The sequence below is a fragment of the Puntigrus tetrazona genome, chromosome 10 (assembly GCF_018831695.1).
Source record: "Puntigrus tetrazona isolate hp1 chromosome 10, ASM1883169v1, whole genome shotgun sequence".
In the NCBI taxonomy this organism is placed as follows: Eukaryota; Metazoa; Chordata; class Actinopteri; order Cypriniformes; family Cyprinidae; genus Puntigrus; species Puntigrus tetrazona.
In genome coordinates, this window is record NC_056708.1 from 4,575,916 (window position 1) to 4,591,797 (window position 15,882).

The 15,882-nt window shown below is 39.1% G+C and overlaps 1 protein-coding gene and 1 pseudogene across 1 annotated transcript in view; both read right to left on the reverse strand.

Moving 5' to 3' along the window:
• Nucleotides 1-324: 324 nt before the first annotated feature.
• LOC122352395 lies at nt 325-12,718 on the reverse strand (annotated as a pseudogene).
• A 1,654-nt stretch (nt 12,719-14,372) lies between these two features.
• LOC122352396 (talin-1-like) overlaps nt 14,373-15,882 on the reverse strand; it is a 36,754-nt gene continuing 35,244 nt past the window's right edge. The window contains 1 exon segment of the mRNA XM_043249807.1: nt 14,373-15,462. Coding sequence (XP_043105742.1) covers nt 15,328-15,462 — 135 coding nt within the window. The 3' untranslated portion in view covers nt 14,373-15,327.

Consider the following 15,882-nt stretch of genomic DNA (forward strand, 5'->3'; position numbering starts at 1 on the left):
TAGTCGTGCTGAGCTGGGGAACAACTTCTATGGCTCCTTCGCCAGCAGATTCTCTACTTTGGTGCATAAAACATGAGCGTCCCTGTTGTGCAATGTTGCGCGATTTATTATCCCCATAGCCCATTCTGAGCTTGCTATTGGTTGGACAGAGGTTGGATTGATTTGAGTGCTTAGTCGGTGTAAGGGACACTAAACCGGAGTGGTGTGAGAAGAAAACCGTTCTTTTCTTGAGAAAGTGTGTCTTTTATTTTTGTGTGGTATCGCAGAGCTCTGCTGTCTGGGCGCTAGAAGCGGGCCCAACGTTTACAGCAGAAACAACATTGTCTACACCTGGAACTGAATGAAGCGGACAGTTGGTGCATCCAGGAATGGGACCTGGGCAGTGCGCTTTGTGGCCTGCAGCGGCAAGTCTGTTGCACTTCTCAGCTGAGTGGTGGCGAGGAGCTTGGCCTGGAAGGCTTAGAGCACTGCCATCAAATGCATGGAAATGCTGAAAACCTGACTAGCTGACAGTAGGCTTGGGCGGGTGGTTAGCCTTGGCTTTCCAACCAGTTGCTGTGAGGGCAGAGATGCATGCCTAGATTTCTCCAGCAGCGGCAGTCTCTTGTACCCTTTTTCTTGATGTCATCGAGGTGGTAGAAGTGCACCAAGACTTAGTGAGCTCATCGTGGACCTCAGGGAAGAGAGGGAGGCTCTTTGACAATGGCTTGATGGTGCCCTGGCAGGAACCAATCGTTCAGACAGTTGAAGGATGGCTCCTAGGAGGAGACCAATCTAGCCGGCTGACAGTTCCTCTATAGAGGCAGCGGATAAGTTTGGTGTACTGACTGACTGTGACTGTCATCAGCCTGCACGTGATGCAATGATGGGACAGCATTTGCAACAACGCCACTGCTCTTTGATACTGCTTTTTTGCTTATTCTAAATTGGAGGCTGCTTCATCTTACTTTTGAGCTCTACAGGTCAGAAATCAAACCAGCTCAACTGTGTGCATTCTAAACAGTTAATACTGTAATATTAATATAACTGTTCCTTACCTACCTACCTACCAACGCACAAATTAAGCTAAATAACAGCAGAGAACAGTATCTTTGCAGCTTAATGTTTCCATATCTATCAGCACCTTCTATACAGTTTGTCATGTTTTGTTCTTCTTTGAAACAGCTATCAACAAGAAACGTTTTTGAACCATCTGCAGTTTTGTAATATAGAAGCATTCAATATTTAATAAAGCCAGAGCATTTAAAAGAGCTGTCAATAACATAAGCAACTCCAGTCAAGTTCTTTCACACTGAATCAATCAATCATTTCTTTTTCAAACTTGCCTTACACACAAAATCTGAATGTCCACTTTTCACACATAAAATGAATGACACATCTGTGATGAAGCAAAATAAAAATAGAAATGAAGAAACAGAAGGAAGAAATTTTTACATTTATTACAGCAGCATGATAAAAGTAAAGCAGCGGCGAGCACGTATGACACAGATGCTGCAGTTTAAAAGCGTCAACATTATGAAAGTCATTCAGCTAAGCGTTGGACTTATCGAGACACCTCAGAATGGGCCGGTCATCGTGAAACGCACAATGCAGACCATTCCATTACAGATCACAAAGACAGGAGAGAAAGACTAAACACGAAACTGGAACAACGTCTGATGTCCGATTCACGGTCACATGGCGAAAAACAGAAAAGAACCACGGAAGAAGAGGTGGAGGATGAGGAGAGACCGAGGCGCTTAGAGAGTGGTCATGTCATTTAGAGCCAGATCCAGCTCCTCGCTGAGGCTTTACCCTTCAGTTTCTGGCGTACACCTCATCTATGCGTCGTCCCAGAGAGAACACAGAGCGACAGGCGGAAAAAGACAAAATAATACCATGAGATGAAGAACCAATTTAAACCATCAAAGTTGTTTCACTGCAAAGTCTGAGCGACAAGCAATCTTGGTTAGAAAACCTTGGCTCAGGCATAATTTTCAAGCTCACTCAAAGAGTCGTCTTGATTAGTCGCTCTGAAATAAAACCCACGATACATGCTCTCACGCGTGTCGTCTACTTATGCCCTCGACATCTAAGGTGTCAGAGTCACCTCACGAAAACAGATGACATGCAGTTTCAGTCCATCAAAAGACACAAGATCCATCTCTACTAAACACACACACTTGCGCCTCAAACAACGTTCAAACAACGTTAGTATAAGACATCCGGCTCTATCTGGTCATACAAACCATTTTTCTATGAATCATTTTGTTTACAAAACATTAATGCACACAAGTAGATTCCAGTTATTTTGTCATTAGTACAGACACTCTTTACAGGCAGCAGAACAAATCTCAAAGGCGTGCCTTCTAAATCGTCAATGGTTTTCTCAAGCTTTGCCACAGACCTTTCAGCAAACTAAATGAGTTTCAGCCCTAGAAAGGAAAAAAAAAAAAAAACATTTTCATCACATTTCTTAAAATGAATACTTCAGAAATATTACAGCGCAATGACCATCAATGAGCTGATCAAATGGTTGGCGAAGTAGCCTGAATTGTTTGTTAATGAGTCTGAATTATTTATTTTTACGCTGAATAGTTTGAAGGGTTTCTCCTCAATGAAACAATAAAGAAACTTTTAGAACACAGAATGAAGTGACTGTGAACCTTCCAATCAAGTGAAACTAAGATAAAGATCTTTTTTTTTATCTCTGAGATTAAATTTGACATTGCACAAACTGACTAACCATATTAGTGAAACAGTGTATGCGAGTAAGTGTCAAACTAAAGTTCATATGCATTCATACCCGTGTTTTTGTGAATTGTGGGGACATTCCATAGGCGTAATGTTTTTTTTTTTAATTGGCCAAACTATATGTGCTATTGTCCTGCACCTAGACCTACCCCTTACAAAGAAACCCTTACATTTGTAGATTTTCAAAAATACTCACTCTACTATGATTTATAAGCGTTTTTAAAGCGGGTACATTAAGTAAATGTTCTCATAAGTCACCTTCTCCTTGGAATACCTATATGTCATACGTCATTATACAAATTTTTGTCCTCGTATGTCACAAAAATGGCTGTGAGCACACACACACAGACATACATGCATACATGTATGGTCTCTCAGTATTTAAACACAGTCAGTGAGAATACTCTCTCAAGGTGTCACGCTCACTGAGCAACCAGGCTAACAACCCGGTCATAAAACTGTATCCATAAATCCATCTCTAGCAATCAATAACCTACCAAATCAGTTCCAGTTACACAAATGATAAGACTTTAGTCTGTATCTGAACACGTGCCTTTGAAATGCATGATAGCGTTAAGCTAACAAAGAAGTATTAGTTTTTTCTTTTAGGGTGGCGCTGCATCAACTGAAAGCTTAACATTTTTTCACAATCATATTTTACAGTGTACCATATTTTATTTACCACATTACCACAGCGGTCAAGGTGGTTTAATCTGAGTTTAGACGCTTTAACTATTAAGGCTTCGTTACAGTGAATAATAATACTGGTATCCAACTTAAATGAGTTTATAGCTGATAGAGAAGAGCAGTTGTGCTGAATTTTCATGAACTCACCTCTTTGAGCTTGTCAGTGAGTACTCGGTTCCTCCTCATATTTGTCTTCCTTTGTGGAGTACTGGAAATAAATCAAAAATGAATCATTGATGCTGCAGATTTCATTATGTGAAGAAACTGAAAAGCAAGAGCACTTTTTGCAACCTGTGCAATAATTATGCCTGTGAAGATAAAACTGTTTTTTTTTTTTTACATACCATTCGATATTTAAGAACTCTTTACAGGCTAAATACTCAATGCAGAATACTAAAAAATGAATACACATTGCATAGCATTGGCAAGAGATAGATGGCAGTGAAGTCTATGGAGAATGGAGAGTATAGGAAAGCTATTCAAAGCTTTTTCTCAAACCATGGAAACAATTCACTTTATTGACTAATCTCACCCTGTATACAGCTCTGCTTTAAGGGGAACCTCATTTTTAAGTTTAGCTTTACAAAGAGCAAATTACAACCACAAATATTAGAGATATTAGAGATTAACCTGAGAGCGAACATGGGCAGTCTGACTTAAAAAATGAAGAGCAGGGCATTTGGACTTTCCACCGCAACAAACGCTAGGGCTCTGCCTACCTTCTCAGCCTGTGCCTCCAGGGACTTCAAATTGTTAGTGACATTTTTCAATTCTTCCTCTAAGTCACCAGATTTGCTGTACCATAGCAAGAGATGCAGGAAAAGAAAGAGGCAAAGGAAAGGAGAGAGACAGCACTATGAGAAAAGGAAAGCAGTTTAAGCTAAAGAGACCCCAACCTGAGCAAGCAGGTATTTTTGGCTGAATCATTCAGAGTCATTCGATCACATCAGGCACTTTAAATATGTCTTTACGTGTTATTCACAAAATTGTTTTCTTAAGAAAAGCAAATTAAACATTTTTGCAAAAGTGCTTGTTACATAAAAAGTGTTTATTCTCCAAGCTTCTAGTTGAGGTCCTTTTTCTTTTGCAAAAAGATGCGTTTGTCTGCAAAGGGACAGAGCCGAGAAAGAGCAGCAAGGAGGATACAGATCTCGAGAGAGAGAGGGCGGGTCAAGAAGCCCGGAGTTAACGTGCTACACCAGTCTCTCGGCAGTACCTCTTCCTCTCCGGCCATCATGGATTTCAAATTCTGGTCCATGAGTTTAAGCTCTTCCTCCAGCTGCCTGACTCGACTGGAGTTAGTCAAAATGGGCCGTTGGGAAGGGAAGTGGTGGGGAAGTCACGGGATGAGGAGCAAGGACCATGCATTTTGAACACAAGGAAAATGGGACAATCAGAAACCTCGCATTTTGTTATTTCCTTAAAATAAAAGCATTTGCAGCATAAAAGAACCCTGGAAATAATAAGTTCATATCTTAAACTCATGCATGCCTAAACTTACATATATTTTATATATATATATATATATATATATATATATATATATATATATATACTGAAAATAAAGTATTAATATCTATTATCGGTGACCACAAAATCCCAGTTAACACACAAATGAAAAAAGCAATAAAGTTCAGTCTCAACTAAACCGTTTTAATATGCATTATATGTACTTACGCCTCAGCCACTTCAGCTCGCTCCTCGGGCGCTCAAGCTCACCCTCAAGAATAACCAGTTTACTGCGACCTGCGGTCAAACAAACAATCACAAATAGAGCCAACATTACAATTACAGTCAAATAACAAATATCTCAGATCTGTAAAGCCAAGTTAGGAAGGAGAAGTTAATCCCCAATAACGTATAATGTTATCTTTTAAATGAGCAAATATGAAATATAAGAAAACATTAGCATATTATTTGATAGCACTTGATTTTCTGTTTCTGAATCTAGAAATAATTCCCACGTCTTTCACTCCACCATTGGAACTTTTTATGCATGGCCATAATTCCATAAAAGTAGGCGCTTTTCACAGTATAAGCCTAATTTAAATGAATGCAAGGCTGGCTGACATTTTCACCTCTCTTCGTATTTGCGGTCCAGCTTCCTCAGCGATGTGTTTGGCTTCCTTCAGCTGCATCTCCTGGATCTCCATCTTCTCCTCATCCTTTGTTGCTCTGTTCTCTATCACCTTCATTCCTCTGTTTACAGAGACCACACAGTCAGTATTACATTCAGAAATGCCGTAAACATTTGCCATAAACAAAGCGACACAAACTAAATTCGAAGCACTAGCGGATGTAAGGTGTTTCCTCGTGAAGCTCTGATCGTTTGCAGTGTGCAATGCTTGTCTTTCGATTGGCAAAAAACTAAATGCCTAAAAAAACTCCGTGAACCGAGCTTAGGTGTATAGTTTTTAGCGTTAAAAAAGCCAGGGTCCCACCTCTCGCTCTCATCTACGGCCTTCTCTGCCTCCTCCAGCTTCTGTAGCGCTGTGCGCGGTCTCTCCCTGGCGCGATCAACTCCTCTTCCACCAGCTGGATGCGTCTGTTTAGAGCGCCACCTCAGCCTCGGCCTGCCATCACAGGAGAATCAGCCAATGCACACAATGCCCAACCGATCCGTTGCGATCCGTTGCAAACATGAACATGCTGGATAATGCGATGGCGACATGCAATACCAAAATCCGGAGATAAATGTCAAGTGCAAAAATGACATCTAACCATAAATGATCTTTCTTCGTGTTGTTCGCCGTCAAAAAAGTAGGCATTTTTGAAAATCAAAAATGTTATTTTGTTGCAATCAGTACAACTCTGAAAATGTTGTTGATAAAAAGTTATACCATCTAGTGTTCTCCTCAGAACAATGTGTAAATTGCTATAAAAAAAAAGATTATAACATTAACAGAAAATGTATGCTTTGCAGAAAATGTAACACATGTATGGGAATTATAAAGCAGAAGTTCCCGTTGGAGGCGCGTTGCTGGCTTTAAAGTTAAAAAATGTAAACATGCAAAAGTTCACAAGGTAAAGAGGTCGAGCTCACTATCAGCTGTTTGCCCACTGCATTAATAGCTAACTACACGCTAACAATGCGATTAGTGTGTTAACCCTTTCAATGTAGGAACATTCGATCGTGTCACCAAACACAGCTCAAAATGAACACGAACCGATGATCATTGTAAAAAATCCCCCAAAACAACATGCCTGTAGCTATTAGATAACATAAGAAAAATTGGCCTTCACGACAGACGTTCTTCTTCATAATCTAGCAAAGCGACACTTGCTCCAGTACAAAGGTGGCCTCATTTGCTTGTGGGTGACAGTAGGACACGCGCCAGTTTCTAGAAAGCTATTTTCACTGCAAGGTTAAAATCCAGGATAAAATATGAAAATAGCCCGGACAAGCCAAAACCTCATTTAAGGCGTTTAAGATCTTTTTCGAAAGCGTATCAAACACATAAATGGCTTCCTACACAGTCGCATGCTAAAATCTGGAATTAACTTAAAAAAAATGGAAAGCGTTTCAGCGATCTTTGACTACTTTTAGATGTAAAAGCGTAATTGATGAAAGAAAATCAACTTCCAAAATCATCTTACTTATACTTTGACAAAGCTAGAATGGCGTTTTATATCGCGAGCTGGTTTTGACAGAAAACCATGCGTTCGTGTCACTTATAAGGTGTGGGAGCATCGTATCATATTCAAAACTCACAACTTCATAAAACTGTTTTTTTAATCAGAATGGTTTTGTTGGCGAAACTGATGTTACGCTGTTCTCAATCAACAGTACAATGCATTGAATGCAGTTCTGCCTCGATCATGTAAAACTACATTTCCATGAAATCTTCCATGACAGCTTAAATTACAGATCAGTTTTCGTTCTTGTTCATTTGTAATGCAAAAAAAAATTATAATACTGGCAGTGCAGGTGCATTTAGGTGCACGAGGGGTTAGGTAGCATAATAAACATTTCTCCAAGCTTGTGTTTATCTTCATATAAACTACCAACACGTCTACAGAGGACAAGTACACGAAACATTTCATTCAGTCTGGTCCTGTGGGCTGATGGATATCTGCATTCAGGGCTAACCTGTTTAATTGATTTGCATCTGCGCGCTACAGGTCCGTGTCAGAGAAAGAACTTGATTTTGAAGAGAGAGAGGGATGCTTTAAGTGATTAGCATCACCTGCCCTCTAAATAAAAACTCTAATCCTCTTCTCACGTCAGCGCATTAGCTCAAGTTCACCTGATTGGGTCAGGAGCATTCACTCGCTTTTCACACACTGCAGACCGTACCTCAATATTGCTTCACCTGATATTTGGATAATCGTTTTTGAAGTGAACGTTTTGGATTTACCTTAAGGAAACAGAATACATCAAAGCGCTCGCTACAAAACAGCACAACAGATGTCGACCACGAGGAGCATCATTTTACAAAACCAGAATAGAATAAACATGTTAATCGCTGGATTGTTGGGATGGGACAATATTTATCTGAGATACAGCTACTTAAAAAATCTGCAATCTGAGGATGCAAAATTTAGATTTTGATATATTTACGGAAGGAAAAATATCTTCATGCAACATAACCTAATATCCTAATGATGCTTGGATAACTTTGACCCATAAAATGTATTGTTGGCTATTGATACAAATATATGCTTGCTGTACTGACTAATGTGCTATATATATATATATATATATATATATATATATATATATATATATATATATATATATATATATATATATATATATATATATATAACCCATTAATAAAGATACTGTAGTCATCCAGGAGATTACATATGGCCTACAATAGGTCCCCTTTCTACCGCCTGGTTGTTTTGAAATAAACGGACGTTGGTATAGGATGTCTTTGAAGTTAAGAAGGGTGAGCAGTGTAAATAAAGAGATATAACATCGCTGTAACAGAGTAGCTCAGGCCAGAATCCGCATCAGGTCACTCCTCTCTCCCTGGCCTGCCGCTCCAGGTCTACCTCCCTCTGCAGCTCTTCTGCCCGATCCTCCGCGTCGTCCGCCTGCTGCTGCAGGCTCTGGATCTTCCTCTTCACCGCTTCTATGGACGTCACCGAGGCCATTTCCTCTGGATCCGAGTCCGGTGTTAGCAACGACAAACGCGACAAGGCGGGGAGCGATATCGCTACGTTCAGTGATCTCGCCTATATCAGACACCGTTCAGGTTAAACATGCCAGTTTCTTCTTCTAAAAAGTAGAATTCCCCTCAGGAAAAAAAAATGTGGCGCGGACCGCCGGCGAGCGCTCTGTTCTCCACCGCGGGCAAGGCGCGCGTCCGCGGGCTGAGCTAAAGCCGACGCTCGCCTGAGCAACAGATGGCGCCGCGCACCTGTCAGGTGATCCGGCTCTCGGCAAAGAGGAGCACAGAAGCAGCGCCGGGGCTTTTTTTCTTGCTTAGAAAATAAATACAAATGTAAGAAACCGTATGCCAAGGGACAGAGGCAGGGTTTTAAGGATGGCCGTGCATTAAATAGCGATTCACGTGAAAGAAAGAATAGAAAGAAATAAAATTTAAATAAATAAATGAGAAAAAATAAATAAAAATTATAATAAAAATTAATAATATTAATAAAAATAAAATTTTAATTATGCAAAAAAAGTGAGCATACGTTCAAAGTTTTAGTTGCCTTTTATGTTATAGGTAGATTTATTTTATGAATTTAAAATAGATTTATATATATATATATATATATATATATATATATATATATATATATATATATATATATATATATATATATATATATATATATATAAGATATAATTAGGACCCTTTAGGTACCTTTTAAAGATTACCACCCCAAGCAACAGCTTCTTTACCTTTTTTTTTCTAGAGCTAGAGATAAACAAATGCATGTACATCTATGATTTTTGATGCTCACATCTGAATGAGAAATATCGATAACCAAGTAAACCTAAGTCGTTTCAAGTATTTATCTTGAAATATTATTAATAATACAAAAGTTTATTGTAAATTATACTGGTAAAAACATTTGCTTGTTAAAAATACCAAATTAGCCATTTAATATGACTCCATCTACATCTTCAAATTCAATAAACTGGCCAAATGTGAAACATAACTTTACAACAGGGTCAAAAGCAAGGTTTAGAACAGCGTTAATCCAGAAGAATGTCTTTAACAACACCCTGACTATGAAAAAGGGTTAATGTTCTTTACTGATTGTTTGCAAATCTGTGTTTCAGGCCTGTTTAAAAAACAAGAGATACAGCGACATAATGGTTTTAAGAAATTTGATGACACACAGCAACATGGCTTTTAATTTACTCACAGCCTATTGAATTCTTGGTCACCTGGCGTCAAGATCATACCCTGATTGTGTCTGTGATCTCAGAGATGAGTCTTACCGCTGACAACCTTTCTACGTCATGCATTCATTTCAAACAAATCATAAACAGGATGTTTCAAATGTTTGCCCAGGCCCATCTGAGTTTACTGTCCTTCAATACCAATCCGTTCAATGAAGCTCTGAGCAGAAGCTCTGGAAATCATGACATCACTTCACTGTAAACAAATGACTGCATTCCTCTGATGTTTTTCCTTTTTGGCCCACGTTAATGGTGTAAATAGAGCACACATACAGCGAGTGAAGCACGCGGTCAAAGAGCCTTGTATATCAGTGTAAGAACTGAAGGCAGAGCGACTAGATTTCTACTGCGACTGAATTGTCTGCGAATGAAATGTATTTTTCGTACTTATATTGTATTGTATAAAGCATGCCACTGCATGTATTTTGGTCATCGGTGAAAAGTATTGGATATTGAGAATTATAGGAATCATCCTTAATAGTGGAAAGAGTTCAAGGTCTTGTTAAACCCCATGAAACATGACAGGTATGGTATGAAGCAGAAAATGCAGGGACGAAGTGGTGATGAACGCTATGACACTGTGAGGTGCTGACGGTGTTTATGAGGTGTTTACAGAATCTGATACTGTGGGTGGGTTTGGCACCGAGCAATAGAGCAGCTGTCAGCGGACCGGCCCAGTCAGCACGGGCCACTCTCAAGATTAACGGCTTCACATCTCATGCCGACCACAGGAGGGCAGCTTCTAAATGCGCAGGTTGTTCCAGCTCTTTAATCCTGTCATTTCTAGATGTCATGTCTGAAGACATTCCTCACTCCCAGTTCTCAATTCTGATGCAAAACATTGCCGTATGTGTGTATGCATGCATGAGTTGTTGTTATTATTATTAACATCTATATATATATATATCTGATCTGGCAGAGATGGTCCTAAAATTTTTGACCCAAAAATGCCTTTTCATGCAAAATAAAAGTTTTGAATTAATATATATATATATATATATATATATATATATATATATATATATATATATATTTCTAAAAAAACAAAAACCTACTGACCTCACAACTGCGCATGCGTAACGCATCAAACAAGTCGTGACTGAGAGATGATTTGTCTGTCACTCACGTCTGCGGCCTTCTTCTCGGCCTGCTCGAGTTTCTCCTGAGCATCCTTCAGTGATTCAGAGTACTTGTCCAGCTCGTCCTCCACACCCTTCAGCTTCTTCTGCAGGCCCAGGAGCTCCTCTTCCAGCTACACACACACACGAACACACACACTAAGCTCTGAAAATACAGTCAAATGATGCCAGCACGGGACGTAGGAAACAGTTTTTATTTGAGCAGCTTTCGATGCTCGGGTTACGTTCTAGTGCAGGAAGACTGACTGAAGGACAAGGTAAGGGTTGATAGAGTCATTTCTTTCCTTTAGAAGATCATTGCTTTTTAAGTGAACGTGTCCGTCATTCGTACACCGTTGATACATGATGATGTGTAAATCCCGGCTCGTAAATGACTGTCTCGTTTAGGCAGACCGTTGGGAGGGGGGCAATTATAAACGGCAAAGTTATGTTTAAGCAGAGAGTTGCAGCAGCTGCTGGTGACCCCCACCCGTCCATTTAACACACGACAAATAAACCACCGCACATAGCTTAGCGTCATAAACCAGCCTCTATTTATTGTGAGCCTGCGGGACGGCCCGGCTGCTGCATATGGAAACGAGATGATGCGGCTGCAAAAATAGAGCCCACTTTGGTCAGCTCGTAAATCGAAGCGCCAAAATAACGGTTTTAAAGCAGCGCAGTCGTGACGGATGCCTTCCTTTTATTCCGTTTGACGGACGGGGACAGTTATGAGAAGCATCGCAGCTTTGGGCGTCAAACGCAGCCCGGCGGCTCCGGATGGTACGACGCCTCGATCCTATTATATCGAACGATTCCACGAAGGTGGAGCGGGACGAAAAAGATCAAGGGCGGCGTGCGTGGGCGCAGTAACAAAGGCCTTGGGACAAGAATAGATGGAGCTTGGGTCACCAGAACAGGCTTTTAACTAATAACGTGATTTAAATCAGATGAATATTAACTTGAAAGTAACTAGAGAGTTTTAAAATTAAATGGAATCAAAAGTGATCATATAACACATGCTCCAACAAAATCGTCTTCTTTTGGAAAACCAACTGCACTTCCATTATGGACAGCGACAGCGTTTTTTGAGCGACAGAGCCCTCATTAAGATGGCTTTAGGACTGTTTTAAGCGACACTGCCTATTAATCATTGTGGAAGATTAACAGGAATAGTTAGGAAATTATTCAACTCAATAATAAACAAGCGACAGGCCCATTTGGACTGTTATTTGTGTCACATTTAATCAAGCGATGGAAAATACGGTTCCTGTCAGCCCGGGCCTCTTAATCAAATGGCTGTAATCAAGTATACCTACTTAAATATTCTAACATATTTACACCACTATATTTGGCATCAGCCACTTCACTTAGTCCTGACTGACGGGTCTTAAGGAACAAGACTAAAAATAGTTCAACCCATCAGAGATGCTGGACCATAAACTGGGATCGATCATCAGTTTTGGAGGAGCTTAGACAATTTTCCTCATGCTTTTTCCAGTCATGCGGTTTTCTCAGTTTAACAGAGAGCTCAAACAGTTGCAAAACAACGGAAACATGTACGGACCTACAGTAAAAAAAAGTCTAGATAACCTTTTTTCAGTTCACCAAATCCAGTCCATTTACCTGTTTGCATTTGTCCTCTGCGCCTTTCTTGTCTATCTCTGCCTGTTCTGCTCGATCTATGGCATTCTCCTTGTCTAGCTTCAGCATCTGCATTTTCTTCTTGATGGCCTCCATTGTTGATTTCTTGGGTTTCTGCTAGCGGCTGAGAAGAAAGAGGAGAACTTGTTCGGAGAGTGGAGGCAGAGACGGACAGGACAAGCTGAGTGAGCAGCAGAGGCGGCTGGAATCCTCTCCAGAGGAACGCTGGTCTTTTGGAAACTTCTCTAAAGTCTCTGGGAGAGCGACGTCCCCCTGCTCTGATTCGTCCTGCTGAACGGGCTCAGTATTTGTCCCTGTGATTTTGTCCATGTTTGGGAGGCTCTGCATTCTCATTCTCCAGTTATACTTAAATCTGAGGTCAGGATTATTTAAACGCTATGGGGGAAAAAAAAAAACAACTACTAGTGCAATTGCAGATTAAACACTCTATTTACCTTATAGTTAACTTGAATTTCTTCATAATTTTGATGATATTCTGCATGACTCAGGACCACTTTCGCTGCCTGGACATTGATTTCGTCTTCCCAGTGGTTTTTGTTCTACTGTAGTCATTTCTACATAAACACATAGCGTAAAATGCTCAATTTATAATTGTTAGTTTTATAATTGATAGTTTAAAAAAAAAGAAAAACAGATTTAGGTGTCAAGGCAAACGAGAAATAGTCACTTTGGGCATGTTCAGGACTTTCAGGAGGAACTTTATGTCAAATATAACACAAAGCGAAGTATACGGGGGTACCACAAGGCTCAGTCTTAGGACCTCTTGTAGTCATTATTCATGCTTTCTAATGCAATGTAAACATTAAACGTGACTTTCATTTTACGCTGAGGAGTTAGCTTTAAATTTGTTTGTTTTTATTGGTGTAGCACATTTAAAAACATATTAGGTTGGCCAAAGTGCTTTCCAATAAAAACGATATTTAGAAGAAAACAACAACATAATATTTCTTAAAGTATCCAGCCTTCATCATCGAGTTCGACCGCTTATCCTTTTTAAACTCAGTTAAAGTAAATTCCCAGGTTTCTTACTTGCTTATGCACATATTTTAGGCAACAGGACCTGGTTTAACATGTGCACAGATGGCCTACTAGAACCCAGTATTAGGCATTGCGTTTTTGACATTCTGTGCCATCCATAATATCACATTATTAGACTATTAGATTTATAACCTCCGAAAAACTCAGACTTGTGCCAAAGGAGGAATAATTAGATATAAAAATGTTTTAAACATTATGATTATGATAACTGCTGTTACCTTCTGTACAAAATCACTTAGTAGCAAATTGCTTTCAAAACCTTTTTGCCAATTCTGTAAAAAGCCTTCTACTGCTGAAATACTGCCGTTTTTTTAACGTCCTGATAGAGAAAGGTCATGGGTCAAGACTGGATTTTTGCAATTTGCAGGCTGGGTATCCCAGTTTTTATAAACAAGCTCCACGTGGTTCAAATGCAACAGTTCTTAGAAATTCCGATCACATCAATTCAATTTTATTTTTGTTCAATTTTAGAACAGCACCACAGAAGGACATAAACGCATTCATATCGGCTCCTAAACTTTGGAACAGCTTTCCTGGCAGTGTTTGGAACTCGGATGCACTCTCAGTTCTAGATTATATATCTCTCTGCGGGTGTTATAATTATTATAATAACTATTCACCTTGATATCCGAACGCACACGGAGTAGATATTTTAGGTATGACAAAATGTTCATAAATTACGTTATTAGCAGCCTGTGCAAGTAAAAACTAAGCCATTCCACTAACCGGCATCGTAAAAACACACACACAAATGCAACAGGAGATATTTGCAAAACAGTGAATTTATGAGTGTTTAGATAAACACATCGACTAAGTGTGTCTGCTTATTTTAGGTGAGAAACTGTTAACAGATAAATACACAATTATAAAATATAAAGGCAGGCAAGATTCAGAACATACCGAATGCAACAGGAAAGGCAGCAATGGTGAAAACTCAAACTGTTAAATGCATTTCATCTATTAATAACAGTCTTTTCTTTTCTTAAAACAGTTCTTTATAATAACTCTGATTCTTTCATGAACAACCATTGCAATTAAGCAATTTTTGTTAATCTAATATCGTCTTGTCTACATCTGCACGGGCATCACATAAGTAAATTACAACAGTTAATAGCAAGAAAAGAACAAAAAAAAAAAAAACACATTATAAAAGCAAAAATGTAAATATGGCTTTATGCGTTATAAAAGATATCATTCGCTAGCAGACCAAGTTGTCACAAAAGCAAACATCGACAAAACATTAACAGGAGATGCTATTGTAACATTTCAAAGCTTTATTATTCTTTTATTTAGAAAATGATATGTTTTCTCCGTGAATTGTTTCTAGGACGCAAAGTTAATCATTGCACTGCTGGTCCAAATTGCCACAAAAAAAAAAAAAAAAAAAAAAAAAAATTGAAAAAGTACAAATTTTGTCTTGAAAAGCTTACAAACACTGTTTGGCCCCTGCCACGATCACGAGCTTTCAAAACACACACTGCTGATCTGACCTATCTAGTACTGAAGAAAAATAATATAGACATTAAAAGGATTTGTATATGCTTTATCCAAATACAACTAAACAATAAAGCTGGCATGGCAATTCTCCAAAAAAAAGTGACGGAAATAAACAAAACACTTAAAATAGACATCCTGATACATAGTTCACTTTTTACTCATTGCATATCGTTGATGACTTTTCTCGAGCTCTCAATGTCACTGATTAGTCTCTGGCGCGGCTCACTGTTCCTGTCCGTCCTCTCTGAGCTCTGACGGCAGGAACTTGTACTGTTGCTGTCGTATCATGGCCAGCTTCTTCCTGGCTTCCTCCAGCTCTCTCTCCTTCCTGAGCATCTCTTCCTGAGCGGCGATGATCTGAGGGCACACACACACACACACACACACACACAGATGAAAATCCACAATGCATAAAAGGTCCAGCTGTAAAAACGCTACAATTTATAAAGACGAGTGTAAACAAACTGCTTCAAAATGCACACTAAAAGTAATGAAGTGCATATAAGTGATATTTCATTTGTTGAGATTCAATGTTAATTCATTCAATACCATGAATGCAAATCGCGGGTTTGGTAAACCCTTATATTATATATAATAAATATATTCCTATATTTATCTATAAAACATTGAGGTTACGATATCAAATTGAAAAAAAAAATGTGTTACAAATGAATTGGTTGTTTATAGTAATTGTGCATAAACGGACATAAGAAAGTGACATGGTAACGGCTTTAAATCACTAAATGAAAAACGTAAATTGCTGTGATTGAAATGCTT